The sequence below is a fragment of the Notothenia coriiceps genome, unplaced genomic scaffold (assembly GCF_000735185.1).
Source record: "Notothenia coriiceps isolate Sejong01 unplaced genomic scaffold, NC01 NC01_scaffold00025365, whole genome shotgun sequence".
Taxonomy (NCBI): domain Eukaryota; kingdom Metazoa; phylum Chordata; class Actinopteri; order Perciformes; family Nototheniidae; genus Notothenia; species Notothenia coriiceps.
The window spans coordinates 1-26,939 of NW_011358066.1; the positions used below are offsets into that span (position 1 = coordinate 1).

The 26,939-nt window shown below is 41.6% G+C and overlaps 3 protein-coding genes across 3 annotated transcripts; all 3 read right to left on the minus strand.

Moving 5' to 3' along the window:
• Window positions 1-6: 6 nt before the first annotated feature.
• On the minus strand, window positions 7-6,510 carry zgc:136908. Its single transcript, XM_010783538.1, has 16 exons — window positions 6,402-6,510; window positions 5,937-6,069; window positions 5,688-5,860; window positions 4,814-4,956; window positions 4,580-4,710; window positions 3,815-3,946; window positions 3,610-3,712; window positions 3,376-3,509; window positions 3,127-3,262; window positions 2,938-3,050; window positions 2,075-2,239; window positions 1,392-1,514; window positions 1,081-1,293; window positions 823-1,001; window positions 606-735; window positions 7-303 (listed from the first exon to the last, which is right to left on the minus strand). Exons 1-16 carry the CDS (start codon window positions 6,422-6,424, stop codon window positions 106-108), a joined length of 2,229 nt encoding a protein of 742 aa, XP_010781840.1. The 5' UTR covers window positions 6,425-6,510; the 3' UTR covers window positions 7-105.
• A 540-nt stretch (window positions 6,511-7,050) lies between these two features.
• samd1b (sterile alpha motif domain containing 1b) lies at window positions 7,051-18,221 on the minus strand. The gene is made up of 7 exons (XM_010783539.1): window positions 16,948-18,221; window positions 14,971-15,175; window positions 14,471-14,601; window positions 11,414-11,450; window positions 11,192-11,312; window positions 9,678-9,792; window positions 7,051-9,552 (listed from the first exon to the last, which is right to left on the minus strand). Exons 1-7 carry the CDS (start codon window positions 18,082-18,084, stop codon window positions 9,409-9,411), a joined length of 1,890 nt encoding a protein of 629 aa, XP_010781841.1. The 5' UTR covers window positions 18,085-18,221; the 3' UTR covers window positions 7,051-9,408.
• Window positions 18,222-18,786: 565 nt separating this feature from the next.
• LOC104956098 (cAMP-dependent protein kinase catalytic subunit alpha-like) lies at window positions 18,787-24,404 on the minus strand (the record flags this gene model as incomplete). Its single annotated transcript, XM_010783540.1, has 5 exons — window positions 18,787-21,888; window positions 21,973-22,077; window positions 22,182-22,241; window positions 23,684-23,806; window positions 24,309-24,404. Coding segments are annotated over 5 exons (510 nt in total), but the record flags the coding sequence as incomplete, so codon positions are not given.
• Between the last annotated feature and the right edge of the window lie 2,535 nt (window positions 24,405-26,939).

A 26,939-nucleotide genomic window follows, 5' to 3' on the forward strand; every position in this document is an offset into this window, starting at 1 on the left:
AATTCGTCTCGTAGATTAAGTGGCCTTTGAACATTCTATTTTGCATAATCGGCTACTACACCAGTTATTGTTCTCCTGCTTAACATATTATAGTATGGTGTAGGATCAAGCATGCAGCTGTAGCCGCCAGTCTGACAGTCTGACCATGGGGACGCCGGGTCGGTTCTGCCTCTCGCGCTCAGCCTTGATCTCGGCCTCGATGGCCTCACGGATGGCCATCTTACAGGCCCGCTGGCAGATCTCTGTCAGGTCTGCTCCAGAGAAACCCTCAGTGATGCCAGAAAGGAAGTCCAGGTTCACATCCTACAGGAAGGAGAGGAAGAAGAGAGGAAGATGTAGAATAGTAACGTGCCTCTGGAGTAGACAGTTTATTTTTGTCATTATTGGACAACAAATCATAATAACTGTCTTTCAAGCAGTTTGAGAGAAAACTAGACTTCTTCACCTCCTATTGGCTCTGTTGTTAGGCTTAAGAACAAATCTAGCCCATGACCTTCACCAGACACAGGTAAGGTGTTCTTATTGGCTGATATACAAACGCAGATTGTGCTTCCATGTTGTGTAGATAAGAAAGTAATTAATCTCTGTATGTGTGTATCACTAACTTTTGCAATAGGAGACTTGCGAAGGTTGGCGTTCAGGATTGCTGTGCGAGACGCTTTGTCCGGCAGCGGGATGTAGATGAGCTGGTCCAAACGACCCGGCCGCAGGATGGCACTGTCAATGATGTCTGGCCTGGTGGGACAAGAGGGGTACAGGAAGTGAGATCAGGACTTTCTATGTGTCTAACAATCCCTGAACACAAAACTCCCACATGTGCACCTGTTCGTGGCTCCAATAATGAAAACATTCTTCTTGTCCGACATGCCGTCCATCTCTGTGAGTATCTGGTTGATGACTCTGTCAGCTGCACCGCTTCCATCCCCTGCTCCCCCTCCTCTGGATTTGGCAATAGAGTCCAACTCATCAAAAAACAAGATGCAGGGGGCTGCCTGTCTGGCCTGTAGGCAGAGGGGGTTACAAGTTAGAGTGTGAAATGAATGATCCCAGAATGCCTCATTTTCCTTTTTCTGCTCTCACCTTATCAAACACGTCTCTGACATTGGCCTCAGATTCTCCAAACCACATGGTGAGCATTTCGGGTCCTTTGATGGAGATGAAATTAGCTTGGCACTCGTGGGCGATGGCCTTAGCCAGCAGAGTTTTCCCGCAGCCTGGAGGGCCGTAGAACAACACTCCGCGAGACGGAGTCATACCAAATTTCAGGAACTTGTCTGGATACTCCACAGGGTACTGAGGAGAGCGAGGTGGAGATGGAAGGACCCCCGATGGGGCTTTTGTTTGTAGGTATGCACATAACATGCTTGTGTGAGTGTGTGAGTGTCTCTCACCTGGACAAGCTCTTGCAGTTCTCTCTTGACCTCGTCCAGTCCTCCAATGTCCTCCCAGTTCACCTGAGGCACCTCTGCAACAGTCTCTCTCAGAGCCGAGGGGTTGCTCTGACTCAGCGCCCACTGAGAGAGGACATGTTAAACGTCAGGGAGCAGAAATGCATCACTCTTCTTTATTTATGTATCATTACAAAACATTTACGTTAAGTGTGGTTGTACACAACGTGCACACTTGCGTTTTTGGAGGCATTAATGCTAATTTCAGGTTCTTTTGTATTGCATTTGCGTTTTCTACTACTAGAGCATGCACTGAAAAACTGAAACAGTGAATTTAATTAAATGTCAACAGATATCACATATTAGGCTGGTTGGAAGCAGTTTAAATAAAAAATGTTAGGTGCTTTTAACTAACCTTTTACAGTTATGTGAAATTGGTTGACATAATACACTTCATTAAAGTCCTCGTTTAAGTTTTGCCTTAATGTTTTATGTTATTTGAGCGCCTGTCTCTTTAAGGCCCTGTTTTGGAAAAGACCCGTTGTTCTGATTGGTCAGAGTTGTTGGGTCTCTAACATCTGTACTCTTGGCAGGAATGACTGTAACAGAAGTTAAACTTAAATAACCCACACTATCTTTGGATGAGCAAAAAAGTGTATGCGTGTTGGTTTAAATTGCGTGTGTACCTGGAAGTCGTCCATGGTGACAGCCAGTGAGTTGAGCAGGTCTGCATCGATGGTATCATCCTCCAGGTCGATGAGGGTCAGCTTCTTGCGGATAGCTTGCAGAGCAGCTTCAGAGCACAGAGCAGCCATGTCAGCGCCTACATGACCGTGGGTCTCTTTGGCAATCTGAAAAAGGTTTAGGGATTTTATTATTAACTCACTAAGTAGCACATATGCGTTTCAAAATGTCGGTGCATGCAACCAGTGTTTGTTTTTTAACACTAAAATTAGACATCATTTGATGGAACTGGCCGGTCTGACTGAACTCAATTGAATCTGTCATTATAAGAGGTTTAACACTTAAACATTCATTAATGAGAACAACATATTTGTAGAGAAAGTCACAATTCCATTTTCCCTAACTTCTTATATAATGTAAAGTTTACAGGAGTCCACTGGAATTCATGTAAATGTTATGTTGCTAAGCTGGGGTTTTCTTAAAATTAAAGATGTGTACTTTAATTGAATCACTTTTTTAATTGACTCCCAGAAGTTTTATCTGAAAGAATATTGTTACATTTTTATTTGCATGAGAAACATATTATAATACAGTTTATAAAAAAATAACAATCTTTAAAATGAAGGGGCTGTGGACAAAATGTAATTCTGTAACATGTCCCTAACAATTATTTTTACTATCCATTAATATGCCCAGTAATTTATTTAGTGTTCTCGTCAAATTAATAACATTCCAAAACCAAAAAGCACTCAATTTGCTGTCACATAAGACAAAAAATAAGCAAATCATCAGAAATATTAGTCCAGATAGTTGAAGCATAATCAACTGTCAGTTTGTCTTGGCCCGGGCTGCTACTCTCTCTCACCCTCTCCATGTCAATGTCGTCCCCGAGCTTCATGTTTTTGGTGTGAATCTGCAAGATCTCCAGTCTGCCGGTGGAATCAGGGATTCCAATGTCAATCTCCCGGTCAAACCTGCCTGGAGAGAGACGTCACCATTTGTAAATGCATCTGTGTTTATGTGTGTATATGATTGTTTAGGTTGCTGTGCTGACCAAAGCGTCTCAGAGCAGGGTCAATGCTGTTTGGTCGGTTTGTGGCTGCCATGACGACTACATGAGCTCTTTGCTTCAGGCCATCCATCAGGGTCAGGAGCTGCGAGACTATACGCCTCTCCACTTCACCATGGGTCTACACACACACACACACACACACACACACACACCAATGGTTTTGGTGGTGGACTTGATAGAGAGTTTCTGCACCACAGCTCTGTACACAGCCACTTCCTATCTATTGTTCACCTTCTCTCTCTTAGGAGCGATGGAGTCCAGCTCATCAATAAAGATGATGGCCGGAGCGTTCTTCTCCGCCTCCTCAAACGCCTTCCTTAGGTTGCTCTCTGACTCTCCTGCCAGCTTACTCATGATTTCCGGACCTTTTCACAGAATAATGCACGGCATGTTAAACACATTTCCTCCTATACAAAGAGAGCTATACATACAGTAAGAACAGGGTCATATCCTATTTTCCCTTACCATTGATGAGGAAGAAAAAGGCCCCAGTTTCGTTGGCCACAGCCCGGGCCACCAGGGTCTTCCCTGTGCCTGCAGGGCCGTACAGCAGGATCCCTCTGGGGGGCTGAGAGAGAGGACAGAAGAATACTTTGAGTAAATAAAAGAGAATAATGCTCAAATAAAAAAGGAAGCAGAGATCAGAGTGTATGGGGTCAAGCTACAACACCTTCACTCCTATAGCCTTGAAGAGGCCCGGGTGTCTGAGAGGAAGCTCCACCATCTCTTTGATCTGCGCCAGCTGCTTCCGACAGCCTCCAATGTCGTCGTAGCCGATGTCGTTAAGGCTCTCTTCCTCGTCCTATCAGAGGGTGATACACAAGATTCAGCCCTGTTTGAGTTTATTTGTTGTAATGATCGTGGTGTATGCTCAGTGGCCGGCACCTGATGCATACAAGGTTACATGAAACTATCCAGGCTGGAGGACTTTGGCGACTTTGCTAAAGATTCTGTTGGTTTTAATCCATTTATCTGCCAATTCATTTCTCGAATAATCGTTTGGTGCATTTACTGACAGAAATGCCTTTCCGACTTTCCAGAGGCCAAAGTAATATGTTCAATTTAGTTATTTTGTGCAGCCATTAGTCTAACAACCAAATATGCCTTTTTTACCACCACATAAGACAAATGAAAGCAGCAACTCCCTTAAAAAAGCTGGATCTACTTAATGTTTGTTCCATTTAATACACTTTAAAAAAAAACATAATCATTCTTCGTTATATTTTATTTGACCTGCAAAGTAACAAATAGTGAGACAGAAAGTTAGCAAATACATGAAGTGAAGTAAAAAGTACAATATTTGCTGGTTGGAAATGAAAACACTCAAAGTATTAGTACCTAACAAATGTACTTAAGTAAAGTACTACAGTAAATGTACTCAGTGACATCCTGATCTCAGTACAGAGCTGGTGAAGAGGCTGGATGTGTCACAGACCTCCCTTTTGATTGGGTCTCCCTCGCAGTAGATGACAGTGTCCGGGGCTACGATGCAGTGAGGGCTGGGGTCAGTCTCCACCACCTTGAACTCCACCCCCCTCATGCTCCCCCTCACCAAGAAGATGTCCCCTGGAAACACAGGTAAAAAGTCATCACATACAGGGACTATCCATCAGCTCTATGAGATGCAGAGGGGAGGATCAGGGTAACATCAGCAGAGGAGTTTCAGTACCTTGATGGACGGGCCGGTAAGACTCCAGGAAGTACGGTTTGAGGAAAACGTCAAAGAGGTTTCCAGACAGGCCCTCAATGGTGTCATCTATTGGGAGGACATGGATCCGTTTCCCATACTTGATATCAGGGCAGGCATGAATACTGTTATAAAAAAACACATCGACATCCTGGTCACTTCATATACTGTCGTCAAACCTCACATGTTACTCCATACCAAGGGCGGATTACAATGTTGGCCTGGGTACAGACATGCAAAAGCCCCCCCCCCAGCTTTCAATAGAAGCGAAACACAAATACATTATTTTAAACCTGTTTATACTTAGTATCTCTTTGCTATTATGTGGTCTTTTTAAGTCATTTTTTTGTTTCAGTTTTTACCCTTTTTATGTGTTTTGGTAGTTGGTTATAGTTTTTGGAGTCTCTTTGTAGCTGGTTTAAATCTCTTTGTTGATTTTTGTCTATTTGTGGTACTTATGTGTCCCTTTTCAATTATCATTGTATTATTGGTCTTTTTTTTGCCATTTCTGTGTTTTTAGAGGTGTTTATTGTGGTTATTTCTACATATAGTTGGTTTATGTCTTGTAGTTTTTGGAGTATCCTTGTAGTAGGTTTGAGTGTCTTAGATCTTTTTTGTTTTGTTTTGTTAAGATCTTGTTAGAATCTTTTTGTAATTTTTGAGTCTGTTCGTTGTCTATTGGTTTCTCTTTGAATTAGTTTTATGTTTCTTTGGGGTCATTTTAAGTCTCTTCCTCGTTGGTACTTGTCTTTAAGTGAAATGTTGTGGGTGAAGGCTAGACGACCAGAGGGGCCCCTGACACTTTGAACCCCTGGACCTTGACCCCATACACAAAGTAACAGTCTATAAGATCTACCTGATGACATCACCGAGCCGGACACGCAGGTTGTTGCGCGTCACACGGTTCATGCGGACTCGCTCTTGCCCACAGGTGTTATCAGTCAGGACGATGCACACCGTTTGGCGACGCTTCCTCCCTTTCAACACCACCGTGTCCCCGCGGAACAGCTGCAGCTCCTCCATCTTATCCTAGTGCACAAACCAAAAATCTCAACAAAATACGCATATGTACATGATATAGATCCACACCCACACACACACTGACCTGTGACAGGCTGACGATGCTGCCGTCTTCATTGTGAGCTTTGGTGAGATCAGTGAGCACTTCGTCCACAATGAGTCTGTTGGGTCTGTGTCTCTGCTTCAGGATGGCAGTGGAGAAATCTTCTCCTTTTGGACTTCCAAACAAGAGACACATTATGACTCTCACACATCATGCAGGCTCTATTGGAGCTCTAATTTCCTCATGTGACACTGAGCTGAATTTAGACTCTCTTTGGCTCTGCACATAGCAACTACAGTATATAGTCTGTAAACACATGAAAAGATCCTAATAGCTTATCAATAGCTTTACGTTTTAAAGCAATATGACTCTATATTTTTTTTAAACTTGATCAACAGCACATGCAATATGCACAATTTCTAAGTTACACATTTTAATTCAAGAAAAATACTAAATATATAAGAGTTAGTTAAAATATGCATACACAATCACAGCAGTTGTACTCACTCTGCTCCTCCTGAGCTGGGCATGACTGCTCTCCTTTGTCTGGTCAGATATCCTAAATCTCCACTCAGACCTGCTCCTTCTCTGTCGTCTGCACTTGTTTACTGTGGGAGTTGATCTTGTATGACCCAATTTCGGCTGCGACCAGTGCCAAAGGTTTCAGGTTCTGAACTGCCCTGGTGTGGTTTTGGTTTATTTCCAAGTAGAGAGATCAGTCTTTTCTTTTTTCTATGTTGCCTTGAATCAACATGTTTGTGGGATACGTCAGTGGAAGTATAAATAAACTTCCCTGTTTCATTTGTGAACCAATGATGTGCAATCATACGCACACAAGCACTTACTTTGCATTGAGTCCCAGGACAGGTATAGCGGCATGACATTTCCTCCTCCCAGCAAATGCAGGCACTAGCTTGTCATGGAGAACACTTCCTGACTTTCTGAAATATTGATGGGTCATAACAAATGTGGGTATAGAGCCTATTTCCAAAAGAACAGACTTTTAGTCTGTTTTGTCCGGATGTCTTTCAAACACAGCACAGTCTTTGACTTCTTGTGACTGAAGGGAGCTGCTGTTGTTGGATTCCCTTCCTCACACATAAGCACGTGTGTCAAAGAACATGCACACACACACTCAGGATGGACATACTTTGGTGTTTTAATTAAAACTTTTATTACAAAAAAAGTATTTTAACAAATAACTTGAGACACTGTACATTGCCCTCATGAGAATCTGGACTCAGACACAGCTGTCCTCTCCAACAGGTTCAACTAATGACAATGAATTGATTTGATTGATAACAGTGGCAACGAACGTAACATACATGTTAAAATAAGTGGAATAACTTGAGATTTAGACTAAAGTATGTGAACTCAAACATTTTTGATAATCTCAGTACTACCTGTTGTTATATGCATGTTGTTTTCCATGCATTTTTTTTTACATAACAATGTCACCAACACTTTAGCCAACATTCAATGATTTGGGTATTACACATTTTTGTTAACAGAGACCAAAATCTAATCTAACTTGTGTTTTGGATGTGTGGTCTTTTTTTGTGATATTTTAATATTTCTTTCACATTCTGAAAATTCTTAAGAACAGAATTGTGACAGGCCTACTGTAACGTGTTTCTGGATATGCAAAGTAAGTGAAAGTGAAGGGGAAAGAGGTAGAGGAGGTTTTAAGAACTATTGGTGTGTTGAGAGTGGACTGAAAACATTCAGAACATGACAGCATTATGCTAAACAAACAGAAGATAAACACACAGATATGAGAAAAGATAAACATCATTTTATAATTTATGCACAGAGATACCAAACCTGGAATATTTGTCGTGACAGTGACGGTGGGAATGAGACGTGTGATCATTTGGCAGCATTGGTTTTCTAAGGTTTGACCGGTAATAGTTGAAAAATGCTGGTGTTATCAGATTATTGATTGGCTCAGCTTTACCCTGCCATAACATCTTTCAGTTAGATAGTTGTTTCTCAGTTACTTACAAATGGAGGCTGATGTATTGGATGGACATCATTTTTTATCTATTTACACTAAGTGAGATCCGATTGTTCTGCTGATTTCAGTTCAGTGAGCCGGCTTGTTTGATCAACATTTCTGAGGCCAGTTTCACAACAACATAAAGACTTGTGTGTAGTGTTAGTCCAGTCTTAATATCCTACTATGGTGAGTCTAATGCAAGTTACATTTTTTTTGGGGACCTAAAATTAAGCTGCCGTACCCCAACGCTAACTCTGAACTAAGAGCCATGTTTCTATGACTACAATCACCTGGTTACAATGGTGACCAGTGGCACCCAACAACTATATAAAGGGAAAACATGGCTCTCGATTCATGATTAGAATAAGAGTAGAGTAATAAGAATGCATGATGTTTCAAACATTTTTACAGTAGATACGTTTTGTGAATTGTTATTATTGCTGAATCTCCCAAGAAAAAGTGTTGTTTTGATCATTTAATCCTTCCAGGGGGCAAACATGTTTATTGGAAAAACTCTTATATTGGCTATTCTATTGCAAAGAAGTCCTTTCTTAAGACAGTCACTAACGGAAAAGCTTTGTGCGGCGGATTCATTTTGACGTCTCTGAGTGTTACTGGTTTGATCTAAGCCACAATCTGTCTGTGAAACTGGCCCCCAATGTGCTGATGCATAGGTCAGAACAGATAATGCGAGCTCTGCTTAAAAACATTATGTCAAAGAGTTTTGTATCTGAAATATACACAAAATCAACTACCTGCCGATCAGCGAGCTGACAAGATTCAACAACCTCTTGAACATCTAGGGTGAATTACGAGTTTATTGCTTTGTCCAAGGACCTTGTACAAGGTCATCGACCCTGCACGGGATTTTATCCTGACATATAGGACGACTGACGGGTCAGCGTGCCAACCATCTAAGTTTCAGGGAATGTTTCTGCTCAATCCAACCTACTATTCCATGCCTCTACACACACTCACAGTATGTGTACAAAACACACACCTACAAGCAAGTAACCCTTGCATCAGTGCCTCAAAAAGCCAAAAGTTTTTTTTATAACTTCCACACAGACCCGACCTCTTTCAAAATGTGCATAAAGGTCAGAGCAAACTAATATATAAACACAATAAAAACATTTTGCACAGTTTGGTCGATACATTTCAAAGTGCTTGATATTGGGGATATTGCATTATTTTGTGCATCCTCTGCATCTTACATTTTAAGTCTTCCTACTCACTCCAACATTTGTGCTCCTTTTGGCTCCTTTCCAGCTCTACTTTTGTGTGTTGTTTCTGGGACAGAGCATTCACAGTGTGTGTGTGTGTGTGTGTGTGTGTGTGTGTGTGTGTGTGTGTGTGTGTGTGTGTGTGTGTGTGTGTGTGTGTGTTTGTGTATGATGTTGCACATGAGATGAACATTGAAGTGTATTGTATATCATGCATATAGTTGTATAGTATTTGATAACTTGAGCTATATGTAGATACAACAGACACAACAGTCTGTGTGTACTTCTGTTGTTAACAGTCCTCCTCATCAAAGTGTGTTTTCTGCAGAACCTTTACATGGCGCTCGTAGATCTTGAGGGCGGGGCCGAGTCTGATCGACAGGCCTGTCAAAACATCGTTACGCTGCATCAGGAGAAGAGACTTGCCATCGATTTCCTAATGAAGAGAGCAAAGCAATGTGGGGAGGTAGATGTGGGTTACAGCTGTGAGAGGTTCAAGTACAGACATTAACCGTGTCTCTGGTGTCCTCTAGTGGCCGTTAATGGGATTGACAGGCTCACCTGGATCCCGAATGCAGCCGCCTGCTCAGGGAAACCTGCTTCTGTGAAATAACTGACCACATCAGACACTGTCCAGTCCATCGGGCTCCCAATGGTCCCCTCAGACTTTATAAACCTAGAGAGATAAGGAAGATGGCGGTTGGCCAATTAAAAACCTGAAGGACATCTGGAAATCGTAAACTCTTGGAATGAAGACAGCTTAAATAAGGAATGTAGTTTTGTGTTTTATTCCAGGGTTTATAAAGGGGTTTATTCCCTATGTTTGGATTCATGAAGCATCAAATGATTACTTAAAAGAGTATTGTCACTCGTGTGCCTTTACAGACATTATACCTATAACACCTGTTGTGGGCGGAGGCTAACATAACATGTTCCTGCAGTAAATACTAATCTGGGAGAGACAACCTTCTGATAGTTTTGCCTATTCTTCTCGAATAATTTACAGAATAGACTGAAACTTGATGATTGGACAATTGGTTAGGAGTTCTAGTGATTCTAGGTGAGACTGTTTTACACAATGTGCTTGTACTTGCATATTTGTTTTATACCTAGGACAAGGCTATTCAAGAAAGCATTTATTTAGAATTCCTATTGAGGTGGTGTGTATATCTATCTATATATATATATATGTTTAAATATTTATAGCTATATTTTATGTTATTACCATTATCATTATTATTATATCTTTTTTTTCTCTGTACTAACTTCTGGGTTGTTAAGAGATTTGGATCTCAATAAATAAATAAATAATATATATAAATTATGTGTTTGCTCTATTAGAACGGGAGAATTAGCAAGCGTCTTTGAGCACTCGGTAAAGCGTTATTCAATTACAATTAGCATTGTTAGGTCAATGTTTTTACTGATAAATAAATGGAAGCTTTAATATTGAAACTGCACTGTTTTAGTGTAAACAGGAGAATGATATGTTACGTTCTGATTCATATGAAATGGCTTGGCTCATTTAAAAGGCTATAATCAATATTTTGATACTTGGCTTACAGAGCTTTATATTGAGTTGTAACTCATTGTTCACATTGTTTTTGTAACTGTCGTTACACTACTGTACTGGCTCAGCGTCAAGCAAATAGAGATTCAGTTAGAGACTAGCTGGTGAACCAAGTGTAGCTTTTAGATGCTAAAGAGACAGATATTTCCCTTAGTAGTTGGTGAAGACCAAATACAGAGGTAAAAGAAAGTGAACATTAGACTAACATTGATCAGAGAGACAGAGACACAACTCCGAAATGACTAATAATGGTGGTATATAACTTCTGGATATGATAAATGTGCCACATCACTTTAAAAGGTGATGCCCTCCCGATGTGTTTATGCTTCCCTCATGTGGCCAAAGGGAAAAGAGGGAAAGAGTCAACTTGGATTACACGAAAGAAAGAACATGCAATGCCTGGTGATTTATTGACCACTGAAATGGGACTACAGTTGAGTGAGAACGTGCTTTAAGTCAAATTGGACTTTAGTCATAGCGTCTCCAGTATCTCTGCTCTACTCACCCTCCTCCACCGCCAAGTCCTCCGTTCATCCCTCGCTCCTCACACACGCCGGAGTCTCTCGGGGAGGCAGTGGGTGTGAGCAGGCAGGACGACATGCCAACCTCTGTCTTACACTCCAGACCTACGATGGGAAAACAGAGTGCAGTGTGATCAACTGTCGTCACTGCAAGCCACCAAACGCATACACACTTCTTTTGAGATGATCTGTAAAGCAGAACTTACTGTTAAAGCCTGAGGGGGTGTGGTTGGTTGTGTCATCCTGTATGTGGAGGAGAGAGGGTTCAGGTTCTTTATTTGTACCCGTAGGTAGATTTTGTTTGCAGAGAAAATGACAAGGGATCCATCCTGACACACTCTAAAAACAAACACAGACAACTGACACATCTCTAATAAAAGGACTAATAAAAAGTGCACACTGCTCAACCAAATCTCAAAATATTTCAAAAACATTTAAGAAGAAAAACACTAGTACAAACATTCAAAATTCTTAAATAAATAAATAAAAAGGCATCTGTGTGACGCTCCTATGATGTGTTAATTTGTGCAATAGCTGCTGGGATAAAACAGTTTTTATACCGCTTCGTTCTACTCCTTGGGACGAGTAACCTCCGGCCCGAAGGAAGAAGCTTGAATTCTGAGTGCAGAGGGTGGGAGTCATCGTCTAATATGGAGCTGGATAACCGCTGTAACTGCCTGAGGTACAGGGTCTCCAGGTTTAGCTGTGGCTCACCAATCAGTCTGCTGGACCACTTTATGATCTGACTCAGAGAGTTTCTGCTCTTTAAAGTTAGGTTACCAAACCATGACATGAGTGAAAAAGACAGAATTGACTCGATAAAAGCACGATAAAACATCACCATCATGGTTTGGTCAATGTTTAAAATAGGACAGTTTCCTAAGACAGTACAAACGCTGGTGCCCCTTTTGCACACAGCTTGACCGTTTGGATCAGAGCTCAATTTTGAGTCAATAATTGTCCCGAGATATTTGTATGATTGCACAAATTCTACTTTCTGATTCGCAACAAAATGATAAGCATGACAAAAAGAAGATATCTGAGACAGGGGGGGAAATTATGTTAAAAGCATCAGAGGTATTCTTGGGTAGAGTTTTAAATAATATTTCTGTGTCTTACGTGAGTGTGTGCGTGTGTGTGTGTGTGTGTGTGTGTGTGTGTGTGTGTGTGTGTGTGTGTGTGTGTGTGTGCTGTTGTTGGTCTTTATGGTGCATGTAACATTGCTTCTGATGATGTATTGTATGTATGATGTGTCGTGCGGTGTTGTTTTGGTTAATGCATGCGTGCACAAACATAGTGGCAACTGCTTTACCCCATCATGCCTGTCAATATTCATGGTTGGATTTTACTCGTATAATGGAACACATTTTTCTCCCAAAATCATTGAAGAGGTCAAAATAGTGAAAGGTTTTCCCTTTTGCCCTCTATGAACACTTTCTGTGCACCTTTATGTAGCAAATAGAAACACACTGGAATCTGCATCTCTTTTTTTGTTCTCTGTATGCGGGTCCTTTACGCTGCACTTTATTTTTCTCCTGACTGCCGCATCAGAGAAAAGAGCAAACAAAGGAGCGTTTTTAAAGGCGTAGTACAACACTTGAGTTCCACGAGACCGTGGAGAACATTTTCAATTACCTAGGATAGCAAGCACATGTGCTTCAGCTCATCTGGTTAATTATTTTTCATGTTCTTTTTATTTTGTGAGTTTTCAAACCGTCACGAACAATTCTGTGATTATCGATTAATTTTTTTAAAGTTCAGCTGGATGGTTTGCTCTGACTCTGGGAGCTAGTCCAAGTGCAACACTGAAAGTGTGTTTTACTTAATGATGAAGATTGTGTGTGTTGGAGGAGGGGCTCTGTAAGGAAGTCTGAAGGAAGGGGCAAATTTTTTCCGGTTGTGTATTTTCAAATTCCAGCGCACTCGAGCTGGTGTGATAATAACTATTGTTTCTTCAGAAAGATTTGTTATGCAACACGGTGAGCCTTTTGTTCTAAAATATAATTAAAACTTTTTTTTTAGTATTTCTGTATATTTCATCATGGTATTTCAAACTTCTACTTCACTACAATTCTGTTATAATAATGTAATAAAAATGAGCACTGCTTTGAACTGCTAAAATAACATGCATGCTAATCCATCACAGTAAGACAGGCGTTCCCAAACTTTGCCATGCCAAGGATCCCCATATAGAGTTATCCTCTGGCGGGGACCCCCCTGTTGCAATAATCTTTTTAAATGATGTGTACAAGTGCCTCGCGATGGAGCGATGCAGTGCGTTGCCACTACACTTGGGGCCTTCTGCCTGATCAAAGCTGTCACTCCGCTTTTTTTGCCTGTCATAGCCCCACTTCCCCATCTGAACACACACCCACACAACGAGACCAGTCAAGTCCATTTGAGATGATGTACTCATCTAAAACTTGGAAAATGTCTCTTCATGTGGTCCTACCTTCCAGTGCTTTGCAAAATAATATTTCCTCAACAAAGTTGTGACAAAGATGGCTTCGTCACTGTGGACTGACGGCTTCGGGCTTTGTATTGTCTTCTGAAATAAATCTGAATTCTGCAACATTTGCTACATCCGTGCTCTCATCCAGCTGTAGAGCGAAATATTCACTAGCTCTCACTTGCTCCAAAAGCTGAGGAAATACTCGGTTTCACTCTCAGTAGCGGCAGCTCGATTCTGATTGGCTTCAAGGGCGGTCGTGTGATTCAAGAACAAAAAATATGAAAAGATTGGCCTCAAAGGACACAGATTGATAGATATGCAGTTATTAATAACATCTAAAACTTTTTTTTAAAAATCCAGTTTCCCTCAAACTTTGCGTGACCCCCCTGTCGCCCCCCCGGGGGGTCAGGGCCCCCACTTTCAAAAACACTGCACTAAGACTCAATAATATAGCGTTTAGTACACAAAACTGGGTTTTGTTCATCAGTACTTTTACTTTCATTTCGGACAAATATTTCGGAGCTAATTAAAATAATTTGTTGGTACTTTTACTTAAGCAATATTAATATCTTGAATCAAGGTATTTTAAACAATAGTATTATATATACAAGTTAAAGTGTCTCAATTTAATTCCATAACTGGTGAAGGACTTGAGAAGTAGTACATGTTTTAGTATATTCTTGGGGCATTTTTTGCCTTTTTCAAAGATGTAGTAAAGCGATGCATCAAAGAACGTTTTATTTCATTGCTGTCGTTATAGTGATTTTGATCAGAAATCATTTATTTAAAACAAGCACAAGCTTTCACTCACATGTGCCTCCTTCTGTAGCTGATCAGGACGGACAGCTCTCTCCTCTAAGTGTGCGCTGTTACATGAGCACAGTGAAGCTCCTTGAACAGGTGGAAGCTCCGTCCTGGTGAGGGAATCAATCCCACCCATCCCTGAGACCAGCAAGCAAACCCAGAGGAAAAGAGGGAAGAGAAGAGATAAAGACAAGCCTTATTATTATAATAGTTATAGTATTCAAATTCATATTGTTTGACAGTTGTTGGAAAGATAATTGTGTATTGATATTAACATTATTATGAAATGATATTTTATTTATACAGTAAATTCACAAAATCGGTACAAACAAGTGAGCTTCACAGGGAAAACAAGGCACAAAATAAACATAAATGACATCAACTTATTTTAAACAGCAATAATAAAAAGGTAATGTAACTAAATGTTTGTACTAGGCTTACTAATTAAAAAAAAGGGAGATTAATGGGGTCTTTCCAGGACCCACATCAACACGCACATGGACACACCTTTACCCCTGTGCTGCTGCTGGGAGCTCTCCTGCTTTGATGCCGCCTGGATCTCTGGAGCATCTTCTGAGGTTTTCTCAATGAGCTCCGGATCGGTTGTCATGGCTACAGGGGATAGACCTTCCTCCTCGTCTGAGCTCCGGGGATCCTCTTCTTCACTGGCTGTTTCCATCGCCTCATTCTCCCTGGGAGAGGGGGACGGCGGCTGCATTGACAGAGAAAGTTGCATTAAAATATGTCTCCATTAAGAACAAACTGGAGATAAATTGTGTTTTCTGAGGTGAAAGGGGCGACACCTGAGTTTGAGCAAAGTTCTTATTCACTGCAACCTGAGCGGAGTCTTGGAAAGAGGACAAACAACTCCCACTCCCACTCCCACAGGTGGGAAGTGACTAAGTAAATGTACTCAAGTACAATGTTGAGGTACAGGTTTACTTGAGTATTTCGATGTTATCCAACTTTATACAAGCTTCAATATTTAAAATAATTACATTTACTGAACAGCTTTAGCTACTTTTAACAAAATGCATCTCTAAAAATTAAAATGGTGGACTAAACCTCAAGAGTCAAATTATTTAAATATTTTACAAAAAGTCAATCAGAACTTTGTTTGTCTACAACAATAAAATGCTACATGATGATGCAACACATTTTGTCATGTATACAATGAACACAAATATAAACTCTTGTTTTTGCTTCCATTTTTCATGAGCTGAAAGACTCAAAGATCTAAGACCTTTTCTATGTACACAAAAGGCCGATTCCTCAAATATTGCTCACAAATTTGTGTAAATCTGTGTTAGTGAGCACTTCTCCTTTGCCGAGATAATCCATCCATCCCACAGGTGTGGCATATCAAGATGCTGATTAGACAGCAAGATTACAGTGTGCCTTAGGCTGGTCACAATAAAAGGCCACTTTAAAATGCGCAGTGCACTTATATCTTTTCAGTTTATATTTGTAATCAGTGTATAAATATAATGATACACACATAAAGGTAAAGTATACTTGTACTTGTGAGCCTACTACAAGTAGGCCTACATTTAGCTGATAATACTATTGCACTTTTACTTAAGTATTATTTTGAATGCTGGACTTTTAACTCGTAATGGAGTATCTTGGCACTAATGTATTAGGCCTTCTTTTACTCAAGTGAAGCACCTGAATACTGTTTCCACCACTGACGCTAACGATAGCCGCCTACAACTCGAGTGTGCACCGCGGAGGGAGGAGAGCGTGCTGTCAGAAAATATCCGAAGGATTTAATGAGGCATAAAACGGAAGAGGAAAACAAAACTACCCGGTTAGAAAACGCGCCCTCACAAAATGTTTACCGATGTTACGTGAGGAACAGTCCTCCGCAGGTTGGCCCGAGCGTGCACAGAGCGGCAGCGGCACGTCTCAAGTTTAGACAGACACCGCCTCCCGCTAGGCAGGCCCAGTCCGTCCGCAGCCAAAGTTCGTGAGAGCGAGAAGCAAACATAAAGGATCCTAAGCATGATTTGAAGACGACACCAGAGCGGCTCGTGCTCGCGCACAGCCGGGAATACCGCTCCGTAGCTCCCGCATTTACACACGCATTTACACACGCATGTGCACACACACACGCATGTACACACGCATGTACACACATGTACACACACACACGTACACACACACACACACACACATGTACACACGCATGTACACACACATGTACACACACACACATGTACACACACACACACGTACACACACACACACACACACACACACAAACACACTAAATGTGTGAAATATGCCCCAAACACTTTTACATGTAAAATATCGACGTAGTAGAACTAGAAACATGAACGAGGCGAGCGATAAGCCGAGCGCGTCCTAGTGGCTTTCGTGCGATTTTAATATCATTAATTTATCAGCGAGCAATCAACAAGCAAGCGTTCAGCGCCCAGTACAGCCGGGACGTGTTGGAAATATTAAGTTATCGGAGCCCACCTTTGTCACCGTGTCCTGCAGTGCGCTCTTCACAAGTCTGTCCGCGGTCCTCGGCTCCTCCGTCACCACCCCCCTCAGCGGCAAAGTGATGTTCCCGCAGCGGGTCCTGCGTAGCCGGCCCCTCGCCACCTCTCTCTCCATGACCACTTTGACTTTGCCTCGGGTCAGCTTCTCCTCCGACAGCCGCTCTTGGCTGCTCAGGTAGCCCAGGATCTCCTTCAGCCCGAGCGGCTGCATGTGGCCTCTGGTGGCGCTGGTGGAGCCCCCTCGGATGCTCTTTTCGGACAGGCGGCGAACAGAAGCCACCAGTCTGTCGCCCAGGTCGGAGTTGGCGTGGTTCCCCGCTGTTTTGGTTCCCCCTCCTCCTCCGACTCGAAGTTTGGGCTTGAGGGGCGCAGTCTCTCTCTGTTGCTGCGGGTGGTCTCCGACGCTCCCGGAGGAAGTTTTGTTCTGGGTGTCATCTCGGGACAAACACCGCTCCTTTTCTCCCCGAACTGCATCGGCTTTGCTCGGCGTTATCCCGCTGGCATCGCCACCGCCGTCGTCGTGTGCGTGTGTTATGTTACAGTCCCCCACTCCCTGCTGTCCTAATCCCTCGCCTCTAGGTGCACTTGCTTTCTCCTCTTCACTGCCGCTCCCGAAAGCGCAGCCCGATGTTGCGCCACAGCTCTGGAACCCGTTTCCGCTACTCGGGCTGGAGGCAGGCTTGGGCTTCTTGTCGGTGGCTGATGTTTGAGTGTGGGGACCTGGGCTGGGCTCCGAGTCTTCCTCTTCCTCCTCCTGGTCGGTGAAGCTGTGAGCACTGTTGTTGTTCGGATGGTGGTGTTTGGTCCGCTCCCTCGCTGCCTCCGCGCCGCTGCTGCTGCTGCTGCCAGCGGCCGTAAACTCACTCTTCTTTCGGCTTTTCCTCTGCACCTTCGCTGCATTCCGGTACGATATGGAGCCCTTGTAGCTAACTTTGAGCACGGTCTGCTCTTGTATCAGTTTCTCCAGTTCTGTCCTGGTTCGGTCCGGGTCTGACCCGTGTCGTCTTCGGACCATTCGACAAATCCTCTCCAGATCGGGACGGGCTTTCCTCGAGCGGAGAGAGTCGATTGTTTCCAGGATCCACTCTCGGTACTTATTGGGCTCGGACATCTTCTCCTGCTGGTGCGGATGGGGTTTGGCCCGAGTGCGTCTTTTCTTCCTTCCTCCTCTTCTGTTTCACAAGTGACGCTATGTCAAAGCAGGGAAGCCGGAGTGCGATCCCCGGCTGGAGAATGAGGACGGAAGCCTGGCTGGTACGCTGTCGTTCGTTGGCCACAATGTGCGCTTAAGGTGGACCGAAGATGGCGCATGTCTCCAGCACAAAACTCAAAATTAAGGTGGAATTGGCTTTGGGCGCATCAGAGTCTTTGTTCGCAGTCAAGATTTGATCAAACCGACGTTTATAAAATCTGAACAGACACAAAGAAACACAACTGCGCGGAACAAACAGTGAGGGCGGAGACGTGTTTTTAAGCATATCATGGTGAATCAGACTGAATAGGGCGGTCAACAGATGGGTGGATGTAGGCTCCTTTCCGCATCAGATGGCAATGATAGATGTCTGACCTCCAGGCTACAACACTAAGGCTTCATTTGAGTTATGTCACAATCTACAATTTACTGTTTTCCAAACTCACAGGAGCTCCACCATCATACAAACATCCAGGAAGCACACACACGTTCAGTAGAATTTTACAAGTAAAACTTTATTGGAATGATACTCATGTTGCAAAATATTACACTTCGTGTTTTTATGTCACTGTTCCCGTGACTTTAGACGCTTCCCTTTGCAGTGTGTCTGTGTGTGTGTGTGTGTGTGTGTGTGTGTGTGTGTGTGTGTGTGTGTGTGTGTGTGTGTGTGTGTGTGTGTGTGTATGGGTAGGGGGTTAACATGGTTTACATGGGGGTCTCATTTCCCTAAAAAGTGCGACAGTATGTACCAGCATTGTGCCTGCATCAAGAGGAAGTTGTATCACTGCAAAAAACATCGAGGAGACACGGAATAATATTAGAACTTCAAACATTTTGTCCATGATGATATAGTCAACATTAAACTTGACATGGAGGTAATACAGCGAGTGTGAATTCTCAACAATTGGTTTACAACAATGTCATAATAATAAGAATAAGGAAAATAAAAGTTAAATTACTCATAAACAATAAGCCGGCTGAAACCGAGTGTCAACTTTGTAGCTTTTGCCACCATTAATCTGCCAATATCATTTTTCACTCAAGATTGATCAATGAAATGTTTTTCAGCTGTTTCACATCTCAATCAAAAAGAACAATATGAAAAGTAGTGGGTGTATGGGGGAGGGGATCAACCCTTTTGGTCACAAGTTGGTCGCCTTGTACTGTGACTCATTTCTATGAAAATAATCCAAATCCTTTTTTTTTTAATGGACACTGTTGAGGCTACCAACTAGGAAAGCAACTGTCCATAGCACCCAACAGCCCCAGGTCAACTGTATGAGTTGGTTTGTAGTAATATAACTTAATTAAACACATTACTAAAGCACAACTTTATCTGACACTAGAACGGGACTTTAGATAGTTCCTGCTTCTTTACTTGTCAAAGAAAATAGACTATAAAAGTTGTCAAATTGTGTCGCACGTCGACATTAGAATCTTTCCCCGCTCTACCATCCATCCCGTATGATGTGACAGTTATATAAATCCAAGCCTCTGCTGCAAGTCTTTTGCAAGTTTTATTCAAGTGCAACGCTGAATCACTTGCCCTTTAAGACCTTCATTAATTCTGGTAATGATGTGCTTACATGATGCATATTCACAAAGTAGTGTTTAAGTCAAATTACAGAACAGTAAAACTGGGTCATGTCATATTCCGGCATAGTGATACTGTCTAATGTACAGAGAGAGGGAGGATGGGTTAATAGGGGCCCGGACCCCACTAGCTGGATAATCCGGCCATGAAATGTGGGCTACATAGACCTCACATCATCTCATTTAGCCCACCTTGAATTTACACTGATGTTAACTTGTAAATGTGTAATTTTTTTATTTGGACAGGAAGGACTTGTGTGCATCAAACTTATCTGGATTTTTAAAGCAATCAGACAAGAACTGGAGCACCTCTTGGAACCAAAACGGAACATATTCATTTTGGTGGCACAACACAGCTATGAAGAAGGCATTTTAATGTTTGAAACAGACACTAATGTCACTACGTCTTCTTTTATAAACTCCGTAAGACCACCATTTTGTCGCATCGCTTCAGTTATTTGCCATAGTAGCTCAAGAGCTAAAGAGGCATTGAGCACCTGAAGAGCTTTTTGCACTTTAAACAGGCCGCTTGTATCCTGTGCACTGAGATGTTTTTTTGTATCGTCTGAGCTCTCTTAAACTCCAGGTGCTCTACCTTCTTCTAACTTTTTTAATTGAGTCATCTTTGCATGGAAAAATAAAATAAAAATTAAGCATGTAAACAGAGAGATGGGAAAGAGTCTCTGTCAAATGTAAGACTGTCGCGTGGAGTGTGGCTCAACTTAGCAAGTGATAAGAGGAGAGGGCTGGGGAGATGAACATAAACACATCGAGCACCAACTAGACGCAGTTTTAAGGTAATCTGCCTCGGATGGTCTCTATTCGTGGGAGGGCCTAATGGTTGATTCAAAATGCTGCATCAACTTGACTAGTAGGTGAGCTCTGAGCAGAAACAGCGAGTGCTTTGAAATCAGATTTGTCACGTTTGAAAACCAAATGTTCTGGAAGGAAACATTCAGAAAACGCAAACCAAAAGTCTAAATATTCCCTTATGTTCCTTTAAGTGCTTACCAGAACAGTATATTCCCAAATCTATATCATAAGCAAGTGTCTCACACGTCTTCTTAACCTGCTAATCCTAACGCTTTCTGTTGATAAAATGTCTTATTAAGTGATATGTTCAAACCTGAGATACCATTATGTTATAATGTTCCGTCACTACGCCATTAAACTGAGATATAACCATCCAAATGTCCATGTTTGTTAACCTGACATGATATCATTGGAGCCACATGGAGTTCACAAACCTGGCTATGCCTACAATGATAAGAAGTATAGATGGAGTAAACTTTAGTGACCCCTCCCCCCCAAGTGTCACTTGTATCTGACAGAAACCTGTTTGAGAATGCAATGCGTCCACTTTAAGTTTTTCTTTTGGCCAACTTTGACTCGACGTATGCTGTGTATGATATGAAACGGTGGAGTTTTAAGTATATAAAGGAAAAAAAAAGACTAGAAAACATTGTAAAAAGTGCATGAGAGTGATTCATTGAATGCACCTCTAATTGCTCCTCTTGCTAACAAAACAACGAGAAGGTTTTCAGTTTAAATGCAAGAAACCTTTGTGCAGACTGAGACCTCGAATTGCACCACGCATCATGTAATTCATGTAACCTGCAGGAGAGTAGAACCGACTTTCTCTGTGATGTGGCCCAAAAGTGACTAAATGATGAATGAAACAATAGAAGAGCCGGGAAGATCTTGTGTTAAAATGTGTAGAGGCAACTCTAAATAAGTGGGCTTCCCAACACCCATGAATCTGAAGCACACCTTCATTATAAAGGGATCCATAAATAAGACAGAATAATAAATTAAATACAACAGAAAAGGCAACACTGCTGGTTATCAGTCTCCTTGCTCTTTTTCCCTTCTCTATCCCATTCCCCCCCTCTGTTTGTAGCTGGTGCTTGTGATTGGACAGGAGACAGTACTTCCTCCTTACGTCTCCCACTTGACCAGCTTACCTTTGACTTTCCTACTCCCTTCCTCTCTCACTTTCTAACTCTAGAACTCCGCAAACTCCTTGGCACATTTCTCATTAAAGGAGACACGGATCTCCTCCTCTTCGTAGTCGTCAAAGTTGCTGGTGTCGCCTGGTCCTTTGAACTTGGGGACGAAGGGAGCTTCCACCTGATGACAACGAAAGGCCCGTTTGAAAAGAGAATTCCACAGAAAGGAAGTCAACGTGTATATACAAAGTAAACTCTCACATACCTTTTTCTGGTAGATCGCAATCCAGTCAGTGGTTGCAAACCATTTGTGTCCCTTGATGTCGTTGACCCCGTTCTTGAGGTTTCCGTAACGTTTTGTTAGATCCACCTGGGGATTTAATCAATAGGTTTTCCTCACGTTATAATACATTCACAACACAGAGCAAAGTAAATGTGGCCTAACACCAGAATGAGTGAGATATGTGCTCTCACCTGTAACAGGTTCCTCAGCAGGTCCTTCAGGTCAGAGCTGAAGTGAGATGGGAAACGCACCTGAGACAAAAGACAAGAAGAAGAAGGAAGTAGCATGAGCGTTTTTAGTTAAAGTTTGAAATAAATATATTCAACTACAATTGTTGGTCCTGTCTACTTCATCAACACCTATCCATAAAGGTTGTTTCCCTGGTAAAATCCTCAGGCAGAGAAAAAAGTAAAATAATAAATTCTGGCAATTCTGACCCAAACACTACTGAGCAGTGGATATATGAACAAGAGCGACAATGATTAAAGTGCAAGATACTGTCTGCATACTGCATGGAACAGTACTAACTTAGAAAGTGCAGCTGCAGTACGTACTAAAGTAAAAAGCCAAAATATGAGATTTAGAACGCTGGGTCCAAACCTGCTTACATGCAGTGGCCTGAAGAAGTGATGCATTTCTACATTCCTCACAGGCCAGCCGGTATGACAAAAAAACTCATATCACGGTATTTCCCAAATTGTATCGGTATCACGGTATTTATTTATTTTTCAATGATTGGAAATGTATTTACATTTATATGTTTTGGCCCCACAAAAAGCACCTGATCAGTGGTGGCCCTCATGAGTCAGAATGCATGAAACAACTGCAACATTTCAGAAAGACATTTCACCAGCGTCGCTTGTTGAAGCAGATCGTATTCTCATACATTCTTTGTACTCTAATAAGTGCTTTCTGTTGAGGTGGTTGAGTTAATTACTTGTGTTACCTCCTCAGGCAACAATTTTAATTTGACAACATTTGCAATAAATGTTTCTTTGGTTCACGTTAGATTTTTTTAAATCCAAAAAACCTCCAAACAACAGACACAGCTCCTCTCCTTGTCGTGTGTATATCCACCTCCAGTCTCATTTTCTTCAGTGTCCATCTTGACATTCAGCTTCACAAGTTATGCTACTGCTACTACGCTTGGCGCTGTATCCCAGCATGCATTTCAGCGGCGTCCCCAGGGGACTCCTTTCACTACCGCACCGCTCGAGCGCCCTTCGCCACTTTTTCAACAGTATTGCGGTTTATGAAAAATTCATATCATACCGTATAAAGTTCACGGTATTGGGTATTAGAACAAGAAGTCCTGCTTTGTGTGACAAGCGGTATCCAACATGGCTGAACTGAAACTCAAACTTTACCAAGAGTCTCAAAGGCACCTTGTGTTTGTTTGTGTGTTACATTTGACACTGACATGCATAGGAAGTATCTTGATAAATAAAGGCATATTATCAGGAGTGAATCAAGATGGCTGACTGCAGCTGTATTCAGTATGTGAACGGAAATCAAAGATTTAAATAATGAAGATGTCTTAGATTCCCTGGCAAAAAAGGGGGATACATATCAACATAAAAGCAACAACAGCCAAATGGTTGTTTCAAACATCCGTACATCAGTCCAGAATTTCACAATCAGTGCATCCCTGATAGTGACTGTAGCACAGAATGGCAATCAGAGTCAGACTCACCTTCCCTGATACGATCTTTTCGTAGATCTGAATGGGCTGGTCAGCAAAGAAAGGCGGGTACCCTGCTGCCATCTCATAAACCAGTACCCCCAGCGCCCACCAGTCTACTGCCTTGTTATACCCCTGGTAGATATAACAAGGGAGGAGGGAAGTGGAGACAAAAATAGTTCATTATAGAGAGAGAATCAAGGAAATATATTTAGCGTATTCAAGTTAAATTAACGTATACTCCAATGTCACTTTGCTTGGATGTAAGAGGTGTCATTGTCATACACAGTGTCGTTGGCAGTATTATATTCATTACAAATATTTCTGTGGTTATTATATTGAAGAATAGCTATTTAAGCATCTTACTGAGAGCAATGAATAAAGGTGACATGATGTGTTGCATCAAAACAACATTTAAGATGTGTGCCATCTATAGATGATCATCAACATCCCTACATGTTTCTATACGTTTTGAATCAATATAACTGTAACCATGCGTTTCATATCTGACGACTCAGATGTACAACTATCCAGTAAAAAAACGTTGGTATCATTGTTTGTTTAAATGTAGAATATCTTGTTTTCAGGGAGACACAGGTGACAGCTACCACGATATCAAATGGCATGGTTGGCTCACCTTGCTGAGAATGATCTCTGGGGCCAGATATTCTGGGGTGCCACACAGTGTCCAGGTCCGGCCCTTTACACGTTTGGCAAAGCCAAAATCTGTCACCTAAGAGAGGGAAAATATTAAGAGTTTTAGGAAGGAGAGACAGATGGAAAGAGAGGGAGGAGTAGACTAGAGCAATGGATTTTTTCACCAGTTGTTATTTGTCTATTTATCACTAGAGGGCAGCAGAATCTGCACTACAACACCAACTTTCTTTAGTGTACACTTTAAAATACAGGACAAACCAATAGATGAAAAAAAGGATAAAACTATTATTTCACAATTAATTTTATAGCTCCAGGGTTTCTTTTTCAGGGATTATGTTTCATAAATTTAATAATTGACACATTATATATTTTTTAAATGTTTGAACTTTGGTAAAATGGTACTATATGCATTCAATCTAAACAAACATGCACAAATGCAGACTTAAATGTTCTGTTTTTCAAATAATGTGTGTTATGTTCAGGCAATGGACTGCAGAGCTGCATGCAACAAGGTGTATGGAAAGACACCGCGAAACCCACTTTCGCGTAAAGCGTTGTCCTTGCATCTCTCTCTGTACGGACTGTTACACTTCGAATTACAATGACAATCAACAAATCAAAAACTCCAGGTTGGTCTTTTTTCATGCAACCAGTGTTCCTCTATGTCGTGTTCTATACACTTTGACCTGTGTCTAGTGTTAGTGTTTGGAATGACAACAGTTCTACAGAGAGACTCTTGTTGCAGCACACTATATCAAAAGTAACAATAATTCCTGTCCAACATTTCATTTCATATCTACCCCTTACTAAATAAACAGCGGACTTCTCAACGGGGGCGAAGTCACTCACTGCCTAAAATTAGCAGGCCCCAAATTTACATTAATTTCAACAGATTTCCTGTAACTATGGTAAATTATTCAATACTCAAAACTGAAACTAATTAAGATTTTTTTTCAAACTCCATCAAATCTCTTGGGGAATGCTGCAGTCAACTCCATCTTTCTCCTTTCATTAAACTGATTCTTCCCAACAAAGCGATTCACAGAGATAGATGAATATCTCCAACAGAGCATCACTGGTGTGATAACACTACAATCGAAGCACTCTTTTAGGCTAAATCGTCAAATGTAAATTTGTACACTAGTAATTGTTTCCTATTTGCCTCCATTTGGAGGTTTAGGTTGTTTATTTTTGTATCAAAGTAAGTTGCAATTTTATGTTTAACAAGGTAACCCTGAATTTCCCCTGGGGTATAAATAAAGGTCCATCTATTAAATAAATTAAATTGCAACAATCTGAGTGTATATCATTAATATAGCAGTAATTGTACCAACATTTGCTACACATTTGTCTTTCAAGTGAGCTCCACTTTGGCTAAACTCCATCTTTGTTGGTAAAATTCACTGCAATTGCACTGATAAGTGACATGAGAAATTGTGTGTCTTTTTGTGAATTCAATTATGAAATCAGTGCACAGTCAGTCTAATACAGTCACATGTTTAGCTGACCAAACCGATTGCAGTTATTTGAAGGCGAATTCATTCTAGAATTGCTATTGGAGTGAAAACAATGGCATTATCCCAAGAGTTTAGAAGTCTTTTTGCTGCTACATAAACCAGACGTTTTCAGAATTGTTTTCATGGTTACTGTTGCAGCCAATTTGATGTATTTTAATATTTGTATATGAAGGTGCTGTGATAATACTGAATTGACCTGGGCATAGGCGGGGACTCAGCCAATTTCAGGGTACAGCCTACTATTTGGGGAGGACACAGGTGCACAGCATTAGGGATTCGGAATCACCAGAGGGAAGCCACACAGTTTTTCAACCGTGCGTGTTTTCGCTTATTTTGAGTTAATTTCGGTTTATTTCTTTATCACAGTTAGTTGTTTAGTTATCAGTTAAACACCCAGCTCTTGTTTTGCTGTCATCAGCCTGCAACCCAAATAAACATCTTAAATGCACTCAAAGAGAAGACCTGATTTGCTGTCAACACCACGCATCTGGAAAAGCTTCACACCATATCCCTCACTGGCAAATATTTGTTGTTCGGTTGCCTTTACATTTGTTGAAAAACTTGCTTCCAAAGACGGATGGACATAGGAGGACAGCGCTGTATTCATGGACTTTTCCCGACTTAAATCCATGTTACGCACACGCAAGAGGAACGGGGACGAACCAAACATCAAAGTCACGGTAGGAGTATTTATTAATTAATAAAAGGTTGTGGAGGAGAGTGGACTTCACGCAACGGGATACAGGCAAATCCCATAAAGTAATTCTAAACAAAGCCTCCGTGGATTGCTAAATAATGGCCATGAGTAACGAGGAAAATCAGGAAATGAACGCAGAAATAAACGCTGCTGTCAATCAAACTGAAAAGGAGGATGGGCTTAGTAAAAGGACAGCTAAACTCACATATAAAGCAGCGGAAGCAAAGATATTATCTATGCAAAAGGACAGGAATTCTGGGATAAAGCAATTGTGTAAAAGGGCAAAGGAATTGGAACAAATGATGATTTCAAATGGAAATGTTTCTGACATGCAAATCAAACATGAAATGTTGTGGAAACTGTCTGGGGAAACTACAAGGTTGCATGAGTCATTACA